The sequence below is a fragment of the Hemiscyllium ocellatum genome, chromosome 6, assembly GCF_020745735.1.
Source record: "Hemiscyllium ocellatum isolate sHemOce1 chromosome 6, sHemOce1.pat.X.cur, whole genome shotgun sequence".
NCBI classification, from domain to species: Eukaryota; Metazoa; Chordata; class Chondrichthyes; order Orectolobiformes; family Hemiscylliidae; genus Hemiscyllium; species Hemiscyllium ocellatum.
The window spans coordinates 16,216,131-16,239,076 of NC_083406.1; the positions used below are offsets into that span (position 1 = coordinate 16,216,131).

At 41.5% G+C, this 22,946-nt stretch overlaps 1 protein-coding gene across 1 annotated transcript; it reads left to right on the plus strand.

The window, feature by feature from the left end:
• The first annotated feature begins 630 nt into the window (after positions 1-630).
• Positions 631-22,414, plus strand: LOC132816650 (uncharacterized protein CFAP97D2-like). The gene is made up of 5 exons (XM_060826484.1): positions 631-824; positions 11,212-11,292; positions 14,072-14,190; positions 18,729-18,921; positions 21,338-22,414. The coding sequence occupies exons 1-5, from the start codon at positions 732-734 to the stop codon at positions 21,416-21,418; spliced, it is 567 nt and encodes a 188-aa protein (XP_060682467.1). The 5' UTR covers positions 631-731; the 3' UTR covers positions 21,419-22,414.
• Positions 22,415-22,946: the final 532 nt, after the last annotated feature.

Consider the following 22,946-nt stretch of genomic DNA (forward strand, 5'->3'; position numbering starts at 1 on the left):
TCTAATGGTCCTTATGGAGAGGCCCCTCTGTGGTGTGCTCGCCAATGCAATTTGCTCTCTACCCCGGATATAGCCCAAGCGAGAGTTTGAGGGTCACAAACAGGGTAACGTGTGTATAATAGAACATCTGACAATGTGTTGCTGGAAAAGCACAGCAGGTCAGGCAGCATCCAAGGAGCAGGAAATTCGACGTTTCGGGCATAATGCTTATTTCCTGTTCCTCGGATGCTGCCTGACCTGCTGCGCTTTTCCAGCAACACATTTTTAGCTCTGATCTCCAGCATCTGCAGACCTCACTTTCTCCTATAATACAATATCTTCGGCCCTCGATATTGCGCCGACCTGTGGAACCCAATCTGAAGCCCTGCTAACCCACACTATTCATTCCCTAAATTACATTAGTCGGCTCAAATTGAAAGTTTTAAGTGGTCACTTGATCTTTCCATCGTCAGTTTTGGTTTAATATATTTCCAGTGTTTTGTGTAAAACATTCGGTGGAAGGCGATCCACAGGGCAGATGGAGCTGGGATGTGGGAGCGGTATTTTTCCCCATTCGCCTCTGGCCAAACACTGTGAACAGAGGAGCTTCCCTGGAGCTAGTCGCTCGCTTGTCATAGCAACTGACACATGATCAGGCGCAAACATGCCAGACACACGGGAACGCTGCATACCCTAAACATGCCTTAAGCGTCCTGTGCCCGCCCGGATTCGCTCCTCTCCCGGTCTCCACCATGCACCGCGCCTACCAACCGATTCTGCCCACTGGAAACAAATACCTGCAGGAGAAATGGGACCGAGTTTGTTACCATGAGCACCGGCGAAAGGTGAGGCAAAACGGTCGGAGATTGAGCTACTCCGAATAGATCAGCGCTTGTCACCACCGCCAGGAGAAGGAGGGCTTTGTGTCTGTGGTGTGAAAGTGAAGACCTATTCACTTAACCAAACAATTAGTGTTTAAACTGTCTTTCTAAGCCTTTCTAGCTCGAATATTTAGTGCGTATGGATTTTCTTTTTGCATTCAATTGTACTTTTGAGAAAAATCCAATACTCCGTCCCCTCATGGTTTTCTTTGCTCGCCTTTTCAATGTATGTCAATATTGGAGGTTGAAATGAAGGGCTTATGCTCGAAACGTCGAATTCCCTATTCCTGAGATGCTGCCTAACCTGCTGTGCTTTAACCAGCAACACATTTTCAGCTGTGATCTCCAGCATCTGCAGACCTCATTTTTTTACATGTAAATTCTGTATGTAAACAATAGCTTGTGACAGCCGCAGGCTCTGGCCACCAGGTGGCTCTGTGGAGTGACTTTCAAAATTCTTCGCCATTCCGTAGCTATCTTACAACGAAATACAAATAATTTGCACTCCCTAACTCCAGGCAACACCACAAGTCACTTACTAATGGCAGAGATATATTATTTCTTAAACTATAACTGTGGGAACGTTGCAAAACGTCTTAATTAGCTGCAAAGTGCCTTGGGACACCCTGAAGTCGTGAAGTGCAAACATAATATAAAAGCAGAATGCTGTGATGCTAGAAATCCGAAAACAAACACAAGGAAAACTGGGAAAACTCAGTAGGTCTAACAGAGAGAAACAGGGTTAACGTTTCAAATCAAATATGTCAAGAAGAAATATGGGTATTAAAACTTGAAGTATATTCTTCTCTTTCCTATTCACTGAGTTGATTTCAAACTAAAACAGTAACAGATGCCAACCTGTCAATCACATTACTTCATAAATTGCGTTGAATTGAAGAGTTTCATGATGCTAGCACATTTTATTCTGTAAATAGTTCAAATGACTTTGCAAGGGCCCAGCAGTCTTTGATGTACAGCTTTTATAACTGATGCAAACAATATGCAATTCATCACAGTTAAATTAAGGTTGCATTGTTTATCATTTATATGGTCAGTAACCACATGATCTATTATGGCAGGTCCGTTTCTTTTATCATTTTGAGATAAATATTGACCCTAGATATATTGGTATTATTATTCATGTTGGAGCAGCACTTAAATGCATTATAAAGCGTCTGATTTTCAGAATGTTTGGATTTTACGTCATTCAAGTAAACATGATCTCCTACAACTTGGCTCATCACTTTGAGAGCATTTCCCAAAGGTCTTTATCACACAACCTCAGGCCTAATTTGTCAGCTGTAGTTCAATTGGTTACATTCTTATTTCTGAGTCTGAAGGCCTGAAGCAGAGACTTCTGCATGCGATTGAGGCTGATGCTGTACTGTAGTTCTAAGGGGTTGCTGCACTGAGTGGTGCTGTCTTTTGGATGAGATGTTAAACTAACATTTAGTCTGTCTGTAACTCATACCATTGAACTATTTTGAGGAATAGATTGAGAGTTCTCACTGATATCCTAGCCAATATTTATCTGTGAACCGACCAATAAATTAATGGAGTCAGAATATTTGGGTAGTTGTTTTTGACCAGTGCTAGACTTGATGGGCTGAGAAGCTTTTTTTCTATTCTGTAGAACTCAATGACCCTGAGTACTTTCAGGATATTTTCTTATAACCAAGTATGTTCTACAACCAAGCAGACAGCAGCACCCATTAATGAGGTCGGATTAATGGATGATCTCAGAGTAAAGGAGCAGCAGTGAACAGAGAGTGAGTGAATTTTACATTCAATTTGAGAAACAGAAGAGTGAGATTAAGACAAGCATTTTAAATTTAATCAAGGCACTTACAAGGGTATGAAGGCGGCACTGGACAATTTCTCTGAACTGGGAAATAAGGTTAAAAGGAAGGATAATAGAGATCCAGTGGCAGCCTTTTAAAGAGATATTTCACCACATTCAGAAAAGATACATTCTAGTGAGAAATACTTACTCTGGGAGAAGGATGCACCAACCAAGAAATTTAAAGATAGTATCAAATTGAAAGTAAAACCTAATAATTTTGCAAAGATTAGTGCAAAGATTAACACTGAATATTGGACAAAATTTAAAAACCAGCAAAGAATGGCAAAGAAAAAATTAAGCGGGAGAAATTAGAATATGAGGGAAAGCAAACTAAAAAAACAAGAATAAAAGTTAAGAAATTTTATAATTATTTAAGAAATAAAGGAGGCACAACGCGAGAATCTACAGGCCTGTTGGCTGCATATCCTCACAGAGAATTTGCTGCAATCTGTTATTATGAAAGGCACTAAAAATATTTTAACATAATGAGGCAGGGTCAACTTGGATTTGTGAAAGGGATATCAAGTTTTACTATTTTGTTAGAGTTCTTTGAGAAAGCAACAAGTAACATAGATAAAGTGAAACTTGTCAATGTGTATCTCCAGAAGGTAGATAGAGAAAATAGGAGCAGGAGGACGCCACTCAGCCCTTCAAACCTGCTCCACCATTTCTTGTAATCATGGCTGATCATTCAACTCAACAGTCTGTTCCCGATTTTCCCTATATCCTTTGATCCCTTTAGCCTCAAGGGCTATATCCAACTCCTTCATGAAATCATACAATCTTTGGCCTTGAAGATCATGACACAAAATAAGAGTTCAGGGCCGAACAGGTGAAATATTAGCATGGATAGAGGTTTGATTAGTTAATGGAAAGCAGGAATAGGATTAATTAGGTATTTTTTCAGTTGGTAAGCTATAATACGTGAAGAGCAACTGGGATCATTGCTGTGGCCTCAACTATTTACAATTATTGTAATGATTAAGATGAAGGGATTACATGAACAGTAGCTACATTTTCTAAAAGTATAAAGATAGATAGGATGTAAATTGTGAAGAGGACATGAGTCGTTTACAAAGCAATATCGACGAATTAAGTGAATTCGTTCTTCCAGGTCTTTTGTTTTATCTTCCTTTCTTCTGTCTCTCTATAAGGAAGATGAATGCTGGGGAAGTGGAGGAGGGGGCTTGGGTTGGTGGTGGGAATGGGATATGTCCAGTGATGTGGAGAACAGTGAATAGCAAAGTCACACCTCACTGTGTCTGAAGAGACTATCTACTGTCGACAGGCTTATCCACTCTTTCACTAGTTGCAAATCCAATGGGAGTGGATGAGTATACAAATCACATAGAGTTTTGACCTGGAGGCTGAGAGATATGAGCCACAACATATCAAGCGCGAGATGAATAAGTATTTGAAAGGGAAACAAAATCTGAAAATGCCACGGGAAATTTGACTAGAATAGGTGACTCTGGTTGGAATGTGAATTCTTGCACAGGACTCATCTTTATTAATCATCACACCACAGCTGGAATATTGTGCTCAATTCTGGGCACTGCACGTTAAGAGGATGTCAAGGCCTTGAGAGAGTGTATAGGAGATTTACTATGAGTCATGAACAACTTCGCTTGAGCCAATAAAGAGAAACTTTTCGCTGTTCGGATGGTCAGTAACCAAAGGTTCATATTTTTAAGGTAAATGGCAAAAGAACCAGAGGAGAGATGAAGAGTTTTGTTTTATTCAGCAAGTTGTTGTGATCTCGAATATGCTGCCTGCAAGGGCAATGAACTATAATTTAATGGAAAAGGGAAATTGGATAAATAATTAGCGATGAAAATCAAAGAGGTATTTGGGGAAAGAGGAGGGGAGGGAGGTTAGTCACAAGCATGATGGGCTGAATGGCCTCCTTTGCATATAAAATTCTATAACTCATGTCATGCTGTCATCTCTGTGAGACAGCATTAATTCCTACTGGTTTTTCAATGCCAACAAATGTCCTTTTGAACTTCAAAGCAGACTTGGACAGGTTGCACTTGTAAGTGGCAGTTTATATGGAGCAATCAGGATATTTCCATGGAAACGCAAAGCATTTGCATGATGGACTAACTGAGATGAATGTTCATTTTTATAGAGTGCCACAGATGTTTGGATATTAAATTAAGTCCATGTGTTGGTAGAAAGCTGAGCGATTGTCGAATCTGGTTCAGGGTATGGTTCACAGCTCATGTAAACATTTATGGAACTGTAATGCGATGAATCACACGAGAAACTCAACCTCACAGTGTGGTTGTGAGCTCCACCCACACCCTTCCTCCTACTTGAAGAAGTGGATGTGTTTTTGTCAAATTTGAGGCTAGCTGCCGCGAGGTCATAAGTTTGTAACACTTGGGCTTCATGTCCATTGGCGAGGGGGTAGTGTGAAGCAATGGATCACAATGGAATGGTTAAAATGGCTCACAGCAATTTGAAGCAAGATTTGCTTTAGGGAGGAAGAAGTACTCTCACTGAAATGATTTAGTTTGTGTACTGGTTTCGGCTGGCTTTCAAAAAGTAATTGGATAGGCACCTGCAGGGAAACCGCTGTAGGTAGGACTATGGGGAAAAATAGGAAATTAGGCTAGGCAAGTTGTTTTTACAGGAAGCTAGCATGGGGTTGATGAGGTGAATTATTTGCTGTGTTGTAACTCTGCCTTTAGTCAGAGGCTGGATTGTTCTCCCTCATCCGTCCTCAAACCAGCATGGAAGTGACAAAAATAGAAGGAAAGTCCAGCTGTGAGGCCTATTGGTGTTTTAGGGCATGACTTGCCCCTTCCTGGAGATGGCACATAATCAGTTGAGTTTACCCTGGGGAAATACATACACCTTTCTTGCAACCTCTATAATTCATTGCTGGGGGTAAAGGTCGTGTGTGATCACCTTCATTCACCACCAAGCAAGAGCTTTAAGTGATAAATTAATTGTCAATTAAATACTTAAATTGTCATCATCTTATTGATTGGTGGAGTAGGCTTGAACAGTCAAGTGCTCCTGTTCTTTCTCTTCTTATAAGCATTAAGAATGATGTTGCTAGGATAACAACCATATTGGGTGCTTCTGACAAAACTGTCAAAGGAACTCATTACAATAGAAACTATATTAAGTAGGTGAGTGCTTAGCTATGAAATTACTGCTTTAAGCTGCAAGCTGGCCTTTGAATCAAGATGAATGCTCCATGACAACCGGTTATACATGCTATTGATTACATTTACACAAACCATATTATCCAAGTTTACATAGTATTGAATCAGTTAAAGGAATGCAATGGAACTACAAGCGACATTTAAATAGATTAACTCTCACTCCAACAAAATCCTAAATGTCTCAAATTAGTGAGACCGACTGATTTCAGTGTTCTGGTTAAGATTGATCCATCAAAAAAGAAACAGTACTAAAACTAGGATTTTCAAAGTGTACAGTTTCCCAACACACCGCCAATAAGAAATACAAAGAAGAAATTTGAAACAAACCCAGAAAATGCTGGAGAAACTCAGCGGGTCTGACAGCATCTATGAAGAGAGAAACAGAATTAATACTTTGAGTCCTGTGTGACTCTTCTTCAGAATTAATCTGTCCAGTGAGATTCAAAATATAATTCTATATACAAATGAAATGGGTTTGTTAGTGAATGCATCTAACCACTTTAGCACAGATGAATTAATGGCATAGAATAAACAGCACACAGCAACAGGTCAGTTTGGGGAGGCTGTGGTAATGTCACTGGATTATTACAGAATTTGAGGTTCAAAACCTACTATGGCAATTGTGAAGTTTGAATTCAATAAAAATGTGGAATGTGGTTGACTCTTAATTGCTCTCTGAAAAGGCTTTGAAAACCACTCAGTTGTATCAAAACTGCAGCAAAGTTTATCAAAAGAAGAAAACCACAGTTGAAGCACCTGGCATTGAGCTCTGCACCAAAAATGATAACACAGTCATCAACCCCATAAAGTCCTCCTCACCAACATCTGGAAGATGAGCTAAAATTGGGAAAGCTGTCCCACAAAGACACCAAGGAATAGTCTGACATAGTCATATTTACAGAAATATACCTTCCAAAGTCACAGAAAATACCAACATTATTATCATTCCTAGGTAAGCCGTGTCCTGTCAGCTGGACAGACCCATTGGAGGTGACTTTAAGGTAGTTCACTGTCAAGGCCCTGGGAGTCCTCAGATTTCAATCTGGACCCCAGGAAGTCTTATGACATCAGATCAAACACAGGCAAGGACACCTCCTGCTGATTACAATCGACTGCACCCTGTTAGCTAATGAACCAATACTCCTTCATTTTGAACAACACTTAGAGGAAACACTGAGGATGGTAAGGGTATGGAGTGTACTTTCACTGTCCATCCCCAATAGTAGTTTGAACTCCAAAACTGACAGAGCTGGTTGAGTTCCAAAAGACATAGCTGCTAGACTGAGTCTGTGGCTGGTGGTGAAAAAACAAGAGGGATAAATCTACTTGAGCGCATCTTCACCAATGCATCTGTCCATGACAGTCTTGAGACCAGTGACCACTGCATTGTTCTTGTGGTCCCAGCTTCATCTTGAGGATACAATGGCACCGCTACTGTGTTAAATGGGGATAGATGTCCATGCAGAGCTGTAGGTCATCAACAGCAGCAGAATTATATTCAACCACAAACTGTAACTGCATGGCCTGGCATATCCCCCACTCTGCCATTACCATCAAGAGGAAGCAACATGAGGTAGACAAAGCTAAGCAATCCCACAACCAATACACTAGATCTCACGGGCGGCACGGTGGCACAGTGGTTAGCACTGCTGCCTCACAGCGCCTGAGACCCGGGTTCAATTCCCGCCTCAGGTGACTGACTGTGTGGAGTTTGCACATTCTCCCCGTGTCTGCGTGGGTTTCCTCCGGGTGCTCCGGTCTCCTTCCACAGTCCAAAGATGTGCGGGTCAGGTGAATTGGCCATGCTAAATTGCCCGTAGTGTTAGGTAAGGGGTAGATGTAGGGGTATGGGTGGGTTGCGCTTCAGCGGGTCGGTGTGCACTTGTTGGGCCGAAGGGCCTGTTTCCACACTGTAAGTAATCTAATCTAATCTAAGCTCTGCTGTCCTGCCACATCCCACATGATTGGTGGGATCAAATAATCAACCAACAGGAAGTGGAGACTCCACCAATATCCTCATCTTCAATGACGGGGATGACCAGCACACCAATGTTTAAAAAAAAGGTCTAAAGTGCTGAGTCTATGATCGATCCTTGCCACCTCCTGAGGTTCCCAGCATTTCAGTTGGCAGTCGTCAACCAATCTGTTCCACTCTATATAATATTAAAATTTGGTTGCAGATGCTAGAAACTGCAAAAGTCTATGCTCACTAACAACATCCTAGCAATAGTACTAAAAACTTGTGCTCCAGAACTAACTGTGTCCCTAACCAAGTTGTTCCAGTTCACCCACAATGTTGTTATCTACCCAACAATGTGGAAAATTGTCCAGGTATGCAATGTAAAGCAGAACAAATACCACTCTATCTGACTATTCTTGATCAGCAGCAAAGTGATGGAAAGGGCTTTAGATAGTGCGATCAAATGTCACTTGCAAAGGAACCTGCTCACTCAATTCAGTTTCGGTTCTGCCAGGGCCACACAGCTCTTGACTACATTACAGTCTTGGTCTAAATATAGACAACAGAACCAAACTCCAGTGCTGCCCGTAACATCAAAGCCACATTCTGTCGAGCATAGAATAAAATCGCCCTAGTGATATTAGAGGCAATGGTAATTGGGGAACATTCTCCACTGATTGGAAGGTGTCATCAAAGACCCTTAGTAAAACTGGAATAAATAATAATCAAGGTGAAAATACTTCGCAGGTGTAAGTTATACTTAATACAAAGGAAGATGGTTGTAATTGTTGCAGTCGGTCATCTTCACTCCAGGACATTTCTGCAGGAGTTCCTCAGAGTAGTGTCAGGCCCCATCTGCAGTGGTTTCATCAATAACTTCCTCTCCTTTGTAGGATCAGAGCTGGGCTTGTTTGCCCAATGTTCAATACCATTTGTGGCTCCTCAGATACTGAAGCAATCCATGTCCATTTGTCATCAGTCATGGACTAAATCCAGACTTGAATTGACAAGTGGCAAGTAACATCTGTGCAACACAAGTGCCAAGCAATGACCATGTCTAACCAGAGAGAATTTATGCATTCCCCCTTTGAAGTTCAATGGCATTACCATCACCATTCCCCACTATCAACATCCTGGGATTTACTATTAATCAGGTATTTATATATTGTGGCTACAAGAGCCAATCAAAGACTAGGAATTCTGCATCGGGTTACTCACAGACCTGTGTTCCCAGAGCTTCTCCACTATCTTCCGGGCTCAAGGTAAGTATGATGAAAGATTCTCCATTTGCCATATGGGTATACCTCAAACAACACTCAAAAAAACTCAACGCAATCCAGGACTAAGTGGCTGACTTGATTAATTCCCAATCCAGTATCTTCAATATTCACGCCCTTCATCACTGAGGCACGGTGACAGCAGTGTGTATCATCTACAAGATGTACTGCTGTAATTCACTAAGGTACTGTGACAGCCCTTCTAAACCCGTGGTCTTTTCCACATGGAAGGGCATGGGAACAGTGATGCCCCGTCCCAAGAACAAATTGGTCTTTACTGGTGTTGATGCTCCATGTGTGGGCCTCCTCAAAACAAAAATCCTACTGCTTTAATGATAGGTAAATGAAAAATTCAAAAATGGGGTTTGTACATCTTTTTGTTAACCCCATGTATTAAGAATTATGGAACAGTTACACAAAGCTAAGATCAAATCAGCCTTGATTCTAATTCTTGGGTTTGTAGGTTAAATGAGATTCCTTTTGAACTGCCTGGCAGCACTTGGAGAGTGTCTTTCACATTGTGTTACCTGCAGCGCAAAGGTGTTTAAATGACAGTTTATAAAGCTATGGCTATCACAGTACTCATTCCATGCACAAAGATATCTGGTCAATGACAGACTGCTGTTGTCATCAGTATTTAACCCTTGTTTTTTGTACTTCCCTGGAGGGCGAAACAGACATATCAGCAAGAGGTGGCTTTGGGCTGAGAGGGGGAGATAATCAGTCACCACATGACCTCTTCTTATTGGGTCTCCCTGTTTGACGTTTCTCAGACTCTTTACAAATGTGACATGCTATTATCTTCACACAGAACTTTGCCAGACAGTTATTTAATTTATATCTGAAGTTTTTTTTTCCCTTTTCCACTAACAGATACTTTTTAAAGGAAAATGCATTCTGGAATTAAAAACAGAAAAATATCTGCAGATAAAATAACAGATAAATACTGCAGGGTCCTGATCCATCATTGTAACAAAAGGCTTGAAGGACCAAATGGTGCTCCCAGAGTTCATTTACTTAATGGCTATTTGATCTAGATATAAAAAGTAAGACTTCTCATCGCCAATATATGCTCATCGGTTTATCTGTCAAGCTGCAAGTAGTATGAGAGATAAAATGCTGCCATTGAAAGAACTTAAAGCCAGTTTGATTATTCTATTGGGATGATTGTATGCCTGAGTAACTTGTCTATTTTAAGATCTAATTGGGAGCGGACTTTATAAAACCATCAGGTACAGATTGAATGGTTTGAGAGAACTACACTGGTCCCTGTTCTCTTTAGATAAATGTAAGGTGTTGCATTTTGGAAAAACAAATCAGAGCAGGATTTAATGGTAAGGTCCTAGGGAGTGTTGCTAAACAAAGAAACCTTGGAGTGCAGGTTCATACTTCTGTGAAAGTAGAGTCGTAGACAGAAAGGATAGTGAAGAAGGCATTTGGTATGCTTTCCTCTTTTGGTCAAAATATTGAATAGACGAGTTGTGATGTCATGTTGCGGCTGTGCTGGACATTGGTTAGGCCACTTTTGGAATATTGCATGCAACTTTGGTATCCTTACTATCGGAAAGAAGTTGTGAAACTTGAAAGGGTTCAGAAAAAATTTACAAGGATGTTGCCAGAGTTGGAAGATCTGAGCTATACAGAGAGGCTGAACAGGCTGGGGCTGTTTTCCCTGAAGCGTAGGAGGCTGAGGGGTGACCTTATAGAAGTTTACAAAATTATGAGGGGCATGGATAGGAGAAATGGACAAAGTCTTTTCCCTGGGGTCGGGGAGTCCAGAACTAGGGGGCATAGGTTTAGGGTGAGAGGGGAAAGTTATAAAAGAGACCTAAGGGACAACATTTGCACACAGAGGGTGGTATGTGTATGGAATGAGCTGCCAGAGGAAGTAGTGGAGGCAATTACAGCATTTAAAAGGCGTCTGGATGGGTATATGAATAGGAAGAGTTTAGAGGGATATGAGCCAAGTGCCGGCAAGTGGGACTAGATTAGATTAGGATCTGGACGGGTTCGACCGAAGGGTCTGCTTCGTGCTGTACTTCTCTATGACTCTATTGAACAATTCCATTTTTGCTTTAACCTTCTCTTGCAGGTCAAGGATGCAAAGTCAACAGTTGACAACCATTCTCCTGAGACCTATTCTCATCTTAATTTGAAATTTAAGAAGCTGAAGGTAATGCCTGTAATCTCCTGCTGTCTCTTATTGCCTTCAATCCTTTTACCTTTTCTTATTCCTCCGGGTGCTCTGGTTTCCTCCCACAGTCCAAAGATGTGCGGATCAGGTGAATTGGCCATGCTAAATTGCCCGTAGTGTTAGATAGGGGTAAATGTAGGGGTATGGGTGGGTTGCGCTTCGGCGGGTCGGTGTGGACTTGTTGGGCCGAAGGGCCTGTTTCCACACTGTAAGTCTAATCTAATCTAATCTTATTGTTACTGATGTGAGGATATTCATTTCAGACTGCATTTTCCAGTGTCCATGTGACCGAGATGGGAAACATATCCAATAGAAACAATAGTCTCTAAAAACTTAAGTGAAGCCAAAGAAAATGTACAAATTGTAAATGGAACCTATCGGATGCATCTACCTGTTTTGAACTGCAGTGCTAGAAGTGATCATCCAATAGAGATTTTACTGTGTAGATGCAGAAATGATCTTTCCACTTGTGGACAGAACTCAACAACAGGGACTATCAATACAAGATGGTCATTAATGGTGTTTTGAGAATGCAAGTAGTGAGGTAGGTAAAATAGATGTAGTATGTCTGGTTTTCTAAAGGCTTCGGAAAGTTAAAGATAATAGCTCTTGGAGTTAGAGATAATATATTTACAAAGACAGAGGATTGATTAACACTCAGGAAGTGGAAAAATGAGCATTTAAAAGTTGAAAAGGCGATAAATAGTGGAGTGCCTCAAGGATCGGTGCTGGAGCCTCAACTATTTATAATTTTGATTAATGACTTAGATGAAAAGATCAAGAGTAATTTGCCCAAATTTGTTGAGAATGCAAAGGCAGGTGGAAAGCAAAATTGTGAGGAGGACACAAAGCTGCTGCAAAAGGAGATGTAGGCAGCAGTTAAGTGAGCAGACAAGATGGCAGATGGAGTATAATGTGTGTATAACGTGTTCACCTACATTGTAAAGTAGAAAATCAGATTGTTTTTAAAAAGACGTGACTCTTCTAAGTGCTGATGTTCAAAAAGACTTGGTGTGATTGCACAAGTTACACAGCAAGTTAGTATATCGGAACAGCAAGCAATGAAAAAGGTAAATAGCATGTTTATCTTTATTGCTAGGGGATTGGAGTAAATGAATTTAAAAGACTTGTCACAATTGTACAGAGTTTTGCTGAGAGCACACTCGGAATATTGCGTGTAGTTTTAGTCTCCACATTTATGATAAGGACGTACTTGCATTGCAGTTGGTACAGTGGTGATTCATTAAATTGTCCCCGAAACGAGGAAGCTAACCTGTGTTGAGAAGCTGGCTAAATTGGGCCTACATTCTCTGGAGTTTAGAAAAATGAGAAGCGATCTATTTGAAACATACAACGTTCTGAAGAGGTTGATAACGTAGATGCTGAGAAGTTGTTTCCGCTTGTCAGGGAATTTAAAACACATGGGCAGAGTCTCGGGATAAGGGGCCAATCATCGTGGTTTTGCAGGAAGCTAGATAAACACTAGGGAGAAATGAATGGAAGAATATGCTGATATGATGAGGTGAAGTATTATGGCTTGTGTGGAGCATAGGCCCCAGTGGACACAATTGGGCTGATTAGCTCGTTTCTGTGCTATAGATTTTATGTTTCGACATATATATCGGTATTGACTACAAATTGATTGGAATACAGAAAATTTAGCAAAACATCTTCTGTCTCTGAATACAGCTGCTGACCATGTTTATGCACACAGCTCTCTCACAATGCACCAGGAATGCTGGTTCAGCTTTTATGTAACCAGATTGTGTTAAGATGTGGAAAATGTTTTAATGCTGTTGAATGATGCTGGGAAACAGTGGGGAGCATGTGGTGTGCAGTACTGAAATCAGTGAGATGCCCAGTTAACACATTTTCCCATGCTCTGATAGCAGCAAGCAGTTTTGTTTGTCAATGGGACAGCAAACATGTCAGGATGAAACATTGGTGGACCGTAACTGGAATTCGTGCCATCAGGATGTGCGAGTCTCTAGGGCTAAATTCTGGAATGTGAAATTGTTCCATCATTTTTAAAATTTAACCTCCCCCCACCCCATTCCCTCTCCTCATCTCCTGAAGATGCAGTCATGCTGAATCCCAGTTCAAGTCCCACTTCAGACAAGTGATCGCATAATCTATGCTGACATTTGCCATGATGTACTGAGGTCGTGCTGTACTGACCAAGGATAATATCTTTCAGACAGGATGATCCCACTGACAGATCCCAGATATTTGTGTGAGATCCCATGGTACACCTTGAAGAGGAGTAGGAGAGTACTCATGGTTTCAGGGACAATATTTATCCCCATCAACATCACTAAAAATAGATTATCTGGTCATTAACATACTGCTGATTCTGATATTAGAAAAGTGCAAAATGTTGGAAATACTCAGCAGGTCAGGTAGCACCTGTGGAGAGTAAAACAGAATTAGGTTTTCAGGTCAATGACCTTGAATGAAAATTGCTGTAAATGGGAGTTTGCTGTAGGCAAATTGGTTTCCTAAATGCTAACAATGACTACACTTCAAAAGTAATTACTTACTCGAATATATTTTGGGACACCACGAGATTATGAAAGGCAGTGTATAAGTGTAATGTCAAGTCATTTTTCTGAGAGTTCTCTGGAGCACGTTTCTGTAACAATCAGCCCTGACCAGAAAGTCAGATTCATCTCCTTAAATGTAAAGTATGAATGTATTATTTCCCACAAAGAATGCAGTCAAAAGGTATTAATTGTATTTTATATACTGTATATCACAGCTTGAGGAAGATAGACTGTCCATCATTGAAAGAGATAACCAGCTGTTGCTTCAAAAGATGTCAACAATCATGAGGACCACAGGCCGAATTGACAATAAAAATGAGTATAAATTGAAAAGGTAATGTTTCTGACTTCTGTTTGTCCTTCCTGGTTGTGCATTCTGACAATAAGTATTTAGATGTGTTCCGAGGATTGAGTGTTCCTTGTAGCTCCCTGCAGCAAGTAGCATACCTGAAGTTTTATGTTTTTAAAATTAAATGTCTATGGTTACCAATGCCTGTCAAGTCCTCAGGAATTAAAAAATGTTTTTATTTTCACCAAATTACCCAGCAAAAAAGAAGGCCAATAAGTCGAATATGTCTCCGTTGGCTCTTTGAAAAAGTTATCCTGTTGATCCTAACCTTGCCCTGGTCTTTACCCATATTCTTGCAAAAAGGAAAAATCTCCTCAAATATATATCCACCTCCTGTTTAGTAGCACTTCCAGATCTTGACAAGATGTTAGGTCAGATTATAACCTCATGTTGCCTTTGATTCTTTTTCCAATTAACTTGAATCTGGTGACTGATGCTCCTACTGGAAACATTTTCTCATTTACTTCAGCAAACCTCTTCCTGACTTTGAACAATCCTCCCATTAAATCTCCCCCTAACCTTTTCTGCTCTGAGCAGAACAATCCCAGCTTTTCCAGACTCCCAATATAACTAAAAGTTCCTTGTCTGTGGAACATGAACATCACTGGCAGCTTGGGACAGACATGGACTGAACACAGTGCAAGTCCAAGCTATTAATGTTTATTAATGTTTAAACTGTAAACAGAAGCTAGGTAGACCAAGGCTTCTCCAATGCCGTTTTCCATTAGGTTTCAAATCTGTGGGATCTGACGTCAATATAACATAGCTACTGAACAAATGCGTAAGGAACTATTATTCATGTTGAGGTGTAGTTAACCCTTTAATCTACATCCAGATATTATTCTAATAATTCTTATCTGCACTCTCTCCATGTCCTTCTTAAAGTTTGAAATACAGAAGTAGATGCAATGGACTGGTGGAGAGAACAGGATGGTTGGAGGCAAGAGGTCATGTAAGAAAACTCAAGGAACTCTACTTCCAACCAGAGCTGGCAACTCAACTGCACGTCAGCTTGCTGGAAATTCTGGTTGAAATAGGATACTGACAAGGCCTAATAGTGACAGGGAATGTAGAAACCATTAGAATAGTTTGCCAACCTTGTCTCTGTCATAGTGCGATTCAGCAATTATACTTGAGTTTACCTACTTCCAGTACTGTACCAAGAGGGTAACACAGAAATACTGACTTAGGGATGAAACGTTAAACTGAGGCTTATCGGTCCTCTCCATTTCACATAAAGGATCCCACGGCCCTAATATGATTAAGAGCAAGAGAGATTTTTCAGTATTCTAGCCAGTATTTCCTCAAGGCAGATGAAGTTAGGGCATGGTTAGGAACATGGGACTGGGATATCATAGCGACTACAGAAACATGACTGAGGGATAGGCAGGACTTGCAGCTTAATGTTCCAGGATACAAATGCTACAGTAAAGATAGAAAGGGGGTGGGTGGGGGAGGGGGTGGGGGAGTGGCAATTTTGATAAGGGATAACATCACGGCTGTACATCACTCAGGGGTGATATTCCTGGGAAAAGGTCCAGGGAAGTTATTTGGGTGGAACTGAGAAATAAGAAAGAGATGATCACCTTATAGGGATTGCAAAAACACCGTTCCCTCCCCCCCCGCCTCAGATTTCAAGAATAATAGGATGGTATTGTTAGGGGATTTTAACTTTCCAAACATGGACTGTGACTGTCTTAGTGTTAAGGAATTTGTTAAGTGTGTACAAGAAAATTTTGTGATTCCGTATGTGGATGTACCTACTGGAAAGGGTGCTAATATTGATCTACTCTTGGGAAATAAGGCAGGGCAGGTGACTGTGGGGTCAGTGGGAGAGCACTTTGGAGCCAGTGACCATAATTTTATTAGTATTAAAATCATGATGGAAGAGGATAGACTGGATCTAAAAGTTAAAGTTCTAAATTGGATGAAGGTCAATTTTGATGGTATCAGGCAAGAACTTTCAAACGCTGATTGGGGGAGGCTGTTCACAGCTAAAGGGATGGCTGGAAAATGGGAAGCCTGCAAAAATGAGATAATGGGAGTCCAGAGACAATATATTTCTGTTAGGGTGAAAGGAAAGGCTAGTAGGAGTAAGGAATGCTGGATGACTAGAGAAATGCAGGTTTAGGTCAAGAAAAAGGAAGCATATGTCAGGTACAGACAGCAGAGATGGAGTGGATTCTTAGTGAAGTATAAAGGCAATAAGAAAACATTTAAGAGGGAAATCAGGAGGACAAAAAGGGGACATGAGATAGCTTTGGCAAATAGGGATAAGGAGAATTGAAAAGGATTTTATAAGTACATTAAGGAAAAAAGGGTAACGAGAGAAAGAATAGGACGCCACAATGAACAGCAAGGCACCTCTGTGTAGAAATGGAGGAGAGGGGGGAGATACTAAATGAGCATTTTGCATCAGTGTTTACTGTGGAGAAGGATATAGAAGATACAGAATGTGGAGAAATAGTTGGTGACATCTTGACAAAATGTTCATAATACGGAGGAGGAGGTGCTGGATAAATCCTTAGGACCTGATCGGGTGTACCCTCGAACTCTGGGGGAAGTTAGTGAAGTGATTGCTGGGCCCCTTGCTAAGATATTTTGATCATTGATAGTCACAGGTGAGGTGCCAGAAGACTGGAGGTTGGCGATTGTGGTGCCACTGTTTAAGAAGGGTGGTAAAGACACGCCAGGGAACTCTAGACCCGGAAGCTTGATGTCAGTGGTCGACAAGTTGTTGGAAGAAATCCTGAGGGACAGGATTTGCATGTATTTGGAAAGGCAAGGACTGATTAGAGATGGTCAACATGGCTTTATGTATGGGAAATCATATCTCACTAACTTGATTGAGTTTTGTGAAGCACTAACAAAGAGGATTGATGAGGGCAGAGCGATGGACCTGATTTACATGGACTTCAGTTCAGCGTTCGACAAGGTTCCTCATGGTAGACTGGTTAGCAAGGTTAAATCATACGGAATGCAGGGAGAACTAGCCATTTGGATACAGAACTGGCTTGAAGGAAGAAAACAGGATGGATGTAGAGGGTTGCATTTCAGACTGGAGGCCTGTGACCAGTGGTATGCCACTTCTTTTTGTCATTTATGTAAATTATTTGAATGTGAACAAAGGAGGTATAGTCAGCAAGTTTGCAGATGACACCAAAATTGGAGGTGTAGTAGACAGTGAAGAAAGTTACCTCAGAGTACAACAGGATCTTGATCAGATAGGCCAATGGACTGAGAAGTAGCAGATGGTGTTTAATTTGAACATGGAACATAGTCTATAGAACAGTGCAGCACAGTACAGGCCCTTAAGTCCTTGATGTTGTACTGACCTTTTATGCTCTTCTAAGATCAAACTAACCTACATCCCGTACATTTTACTGTCATCAAATGCCTATCATTTTAATGTCCCCAGTGTATCTGTCTCTACTACCACTGCTGGCAATGCATTCCATGCACCCACCACTCTCTGTGTAAAGAATCAATCTCTGACAGGGGCAACATGGTAGCTCAGTGATTAGCACTGCTGCCTCACAGAACCAGGGACCTGGAGGTACTGCATTTTGGAAAGGCAAATCAGGGTGGGACTTATATACTTGATGATAAAGTTCTGAGGAGTGTTGCTGAACAAAGAGACCTTGGGGTTCAGGTTCATAGTTCCTTGAAGATGGAGTCACGGGTAGATAGGATAGTGAAGGCAGCATTTGGTATACTTTCCTTCATTGGTCAGAGCATTGAGTATAGGAGTTGGGAGGTCATGTTGTGGTTGTACAGGGCATTGTTTAGGCCACTTTTAGAATATTGTGTGTAATTCTGGTCTCCTTCCTATTGGAAGGTTGTTATGAAACCTGGAAGGTTTCAGAAATGCTTTGCAAAATGTTGCCAGGGTTGGAGGATTTGAGCTATAGGGAGAGGCTGAATAGGCTTGAGCTGTTTTCCCTGGAGCGTCGAAGGCTGAAGGGTAACCCTATAGAGGTGTATAAAATCATGAGGGGCATGGATAGGGTAAATAGACAAAGTCTCTTCCCTGGGGTGGGGGCATCCAGAACTAGAGGACATAGGTTTAGGGTGAGAGGGGAAAGATTTATAAGGGACCTAAGGGGAAACTTTTTCACGCAAAGAGTGGTGCATGTACGGAAGGAGCTGCCAGAGGAACTGATGGAGGCTGGTACAATTACACCGTTTAAAAGGCATCTGGATGGGCATATGAATAGGAAGGGTTTACAGGGATATGGGCCAAGTGCTGGCAAATGGGACTAGATTAATTTAAGATATTTAGTCAGCATGAACGAGTTGGACCAAAGGGTCTGTTTCTGTGCTGTACATCTCTGAATGACTTAAATGGTCATTCATCTAATTTTGATTCATGGGAGCATGGTGTACAAATTGGTTGCTCCTTATGCCCGTATGGTCATGGCTACAAAAGTAATTTGTTGGCCAGAAAGCACTTGGGAATGTCCTGACGATTGGGTTAGAGGCTAAGTTAATGTGAACTTTGTTTTAAATTGCCTTTAAATCAGTTTAAACAGTGAAAAACGTCACCGAGAACAGCTGAGAGTCAATCAAGAAAATAAGACAATGAAGGAACGCCTCAAGCTGGTCCAGCCTCAATACAATCATCTGAAATGGCATGAAGACTGGTATAAAGCTGAGAAGCTCATGGACCATATTGCTCACTATCCTCGTGGCTGGTACAATGGACAGAACTCAAAGGTAATTTCTCCATTCAGTGGGAGACCGGTGCTGCCTCTGTATGCCATATGTGTGCTGCATTGGTGAATACTTTAATTCTCTCCAGGGTAACTGGAAGGCTGTTCAAAATGTTCTCTGTACTATGAGGATATAACTCTTCCCGAGATCTCTACATTCCTCCAATCCCAACTTCTTACCCATCCTCTATCCACTTTTAGGAACCCTGCTTTTAGCTGCTGAAGACCAAAGGTCTGAAATTCCCTCCTTAAACTTCTTGCACCTCTTTACCTCTCTCTCCTCATTTCAGATGCTCCTTAAAACCTCCCTCTTTGATCAAACTGTCAGCTGTCATAATAATGTGGCACAAAGTTCCCTTGATAGCACACCAGTGAAGCACCTTGTAATGTTTCACTACAAAGGACAGCCCCAAGGTAAATGCATAATGCTGAAGTTTCTCAATTCACCAGACCCTGCACCCCCTCTCTCTCCAAGCTGCCTATTGCACTCAAACCAGGAAATGGACAGTGACTTATTTCCTGCCAACAGTGCTGACATAACCACTTGACTGAGCCAGAGTCACATTGCATTCTACAACGTTACTCCTTAGACACATTACCAAACCTTACTCAAGTCATGATTTTTAAAAAGCATCAAGAAAAATAAAACTGTGTGGATAAACTTAGGTGATTCCTGGGTTTCCTGAGAGATTTTGGGAGTACCTTAATGAATTCACACTTACGGCACAGAGCTCCCCATAACTCTCAGAGCTCCTCACCCACTCATTTTAAATTTAAACTCTCGGCTACATCTTCGAGGGTAGCTCTCTCACCCCTGAGTCCAAAAGTTCTGCAATGTCTTGAGCCCAAAACTCTACGCCAACACGGTCAGTGAACAACTGTGTTGTGGCCTTTCAAAAGTAATGTTAAATCAAGGCCCTGTTTGCTCTGTCAAGTAGACGTTAAAGGTCCCATTGCACTAAACTGAAGAAGAGCAGGAGAGTTCTAACTGGTGTCTAGGGTCAATATTTAACTTTCAACAAACATTACAAAAATAGATCAGCTGGTCATGATTGCATTGATTTTGTGGGAGCTTGCTGCGTCCAAAACTGGCTGCCATGTTTCATTACAACATTGACCACCTTTCAAAAGTACTGAATTGGCTATGAAGTAATCGTGAAAGGTGCTATAAAAATGCAATTCTTTTTTAATGCATGGTTACGGGATTAGAGTACAATTTTCAGTGGAACCCTCTGTGTGTTTGTTTGGATTTTCAGGTACAAATCCAAAACCGAAGTCAATGGGAATCAGGAGAAAAGTTTTCATTAGTTGGAGTCAGACCTGGCACAAAGGAAGAGGGTTAGGTTTGATCATCTCCAACAAAAGAGTATTTAACCATCTCCTTCTGACATTCATTGACATTACCACAGCTGAATTCCCCACAATCAATATTGTGAGAGTTACCATTGACAAGAAATACTTCAGCTGCAAGATCAGGTCAAGGACGGAGTTCTACAGTGAGCAACTAATTTCCTCACTTCTCATGACCTGTCTGCCACCTACAAAGCTCAAATCAAGAGTGTGATTGAACATTTAGGGCGGTATGGTGGCTCGGTGGTTAGCACTGCTGCCTCACAGCACCAGGGTCCCAGGTTTGATTCCAGCCCTGGGTGACTGTCTGTGAGGAGTTTGCACATTCTCCCCGTGTATGCGTGGGTTTCCTCCAGGCACTCCGGTTTCCTCCCACAGTCCAAAGATGTGCAGGCCAGGTGAATTGACCATGCTAAATTGCCCATAGTGTTAGGTGCATTAGTCAGAGGGAAATGGGACTAGGTAGATTACTCTTCTGAGGGTCGGTGTGGACTTGATGGGCTGAAGGGCCTGTTTCCACACTGTAGGGAATCTAATCTAATCATTTCACACTTCTCTGGATGAGTCCAACTCCAACAATATTCCAAAGAGGCTTGACACCATCCAAGACAAAGCAGCCTACTTGATTGACATCCCTATCCAGCACCGATGCATAATAGCTGCAATGTGAACCAGCCATAAGATGCACTGCAGTAGCTCTCCTTTGACAGCAGCTTCCAAAATCTCTATCACTTGGAAGGACAAAGGGAGGCAGATGAACAACAAACCCCATCACCAGTAAATTTCCCTCCAAGCCAAACACTTTCCAGACTTAGAACTATATTGCTGTCCCTTTCCATTCGCTGGGCCAAGGAGCTGCCTTGGTGTCCCTACCTAGCAAGGATTACAGTGGTTCAAGAAGGCAGCTCATCACTACCTTCTCAACATCAGTTCGAGATGGATAATAAAGGATGGCGTAGCTAGTGATGCCCCTATCCCACGAATGAATAAATAAAACTATTTGATTTGTTTTATTTAGATTGATCTATGATAGGTTTTCTCCTAATCGACATTTTACTTTTTATCCCCAGACAAAATCTGAAGCTGTCAGATCCGCACCAGCGAGAGGAACCAACAAAAGTATAAATATACAACCAAGGGGCTCACAGTAAAAGTCAACAGGAAACATGGAACCAAGTGACATGAATCAACTCCACAATATCCTCAATTCTAATCCCCATTGTTCACATTAGTACATCTAAACAATCTACCTTCTTTTCAATGACAGATAAAGCTGAAATCCACATTTGATTGTGAGTGTAATTTGCCTGTTGTACTTAGTGTGCCTTCAAGTTTTTGAAACTTGTAACGTAGACTGGACAATCGAATATGCTTTCTTTGAATTTTTCCTAATTTTCTATCAAGCAAGATTCTACATCAAGTACACTGATTTATTAACAATATCAGCAGTTTAGGAGGATCAGCGAGTCACTGCCGCTTTGTGGGTGTGGACAAGGTTGAGTGAAGAGGGCAGTTGAGTCGGAGGTGAATGAAGAATGAGGGGTTATTGGGGGATTATTGAGAAGATGAGGAGAGAGGACTTTGGGGTAAGGGAGTTGGGCAAGAGGGGTAGAATGAAGAGGCAATGGTGGAAGACATATTGGCTGAGGAAGTGGATATGGGCAACTGGACTCTAGGGTGGCATTAGGGATTATGCTCTGATGATGGAAGCAAAGCATTGGTGGTTTAAAGGGCTTATGGCAAGGGAAGGGAGCACTGAGTAGAGACATTGAGAGGGTGGAAGAGGATTTGAGGGGGAGTTGGTGGGTGAGGTTGATTAGATGTGAAGGGGTTATTGAGCAATTGCGGGAAATTGAGGGGGTGAATATGATGTGGGTAGGTGGGATTGGAGAAGAGTAATTATTGGGCATGTGAACTGATTGGGGGTTAGAGGACATTAGACAAGGAAGGGGAAATGGGATGGGATGGCGGGGGCGGGGTGCCATAAGAAAATTCTGGAAAATGACTGACATCAATTTAATCAAGATAAAAAGCACAGAAACCAAGTAGAAACTGAAAACTACAATTCCGTGGATGCTGGAAATCCAAGAAAAGATCAAGAAAGACTAAAAGAGGTCACAAAGTCTGGTGGTATCTGTCGAGAGAAATAGATTTAACATTTCATCTCAATGACCTTTCATCAGAATATTAAAATGAATTAGTTCAGTATAAAGGCCTTTGAGTGTTTATTTGGGGGTGTAGCGAAGTAAAAGTTGCTACATTTTTTGACTCTTTAGTTGGATGATGGACTGTACTGTGGATCCTCAGCAACTCGCTGAGAGGAAAGCACTAATCTCAGAGACTCTGTGATGTTTTAATGAGACCACATATTCTGCCAAGTGTGGAGGGCAGCTTTGCTTTTGCCGGTTTGAGATGTTTGTTATATATCCCTGCCGGAAGTATGGTCATTTTGTTCAACTTTCAGCACCATGCTATTCTCTGCTGCTTACTAATGATGTTACCGTTGTTGTTAACTTGGGTTTCTGCCCCTCGCCTACTCCACCCACATCACCTCCACCCAGAATAAACCACATTGCAAAGAAAACACATCCTACAACACAAAACAACTTGCGCCTCTCTCATTTGTCTTCAAAGTAATTCATATCACTTCGAAAATTGTGATACATCCCCACGCGTAAA

Coding starts and splice junctions, on each gene's coding strand:
- LOC132816650 (XM_060826484.1), top strand. CDS start 732: ATGCACCGCGCCTACCAACCGATTCTGCCCACTGGAAACAAATACCTG. Junction 825..11,211: donor ACCATGAGCACCGGCGAAAG/GTGAGGCAAAAC, acceptor CTTCTCTTGCAG/GTCAAGGATGCAAAGTCAAC. Junction 18,922..21,337: donor ACAATGGACAGAACTCAAAG/GTAATTTCTCCA, acceptor TTTTATCCCCAG/ACAAAATCTGAAGCTGTCAG.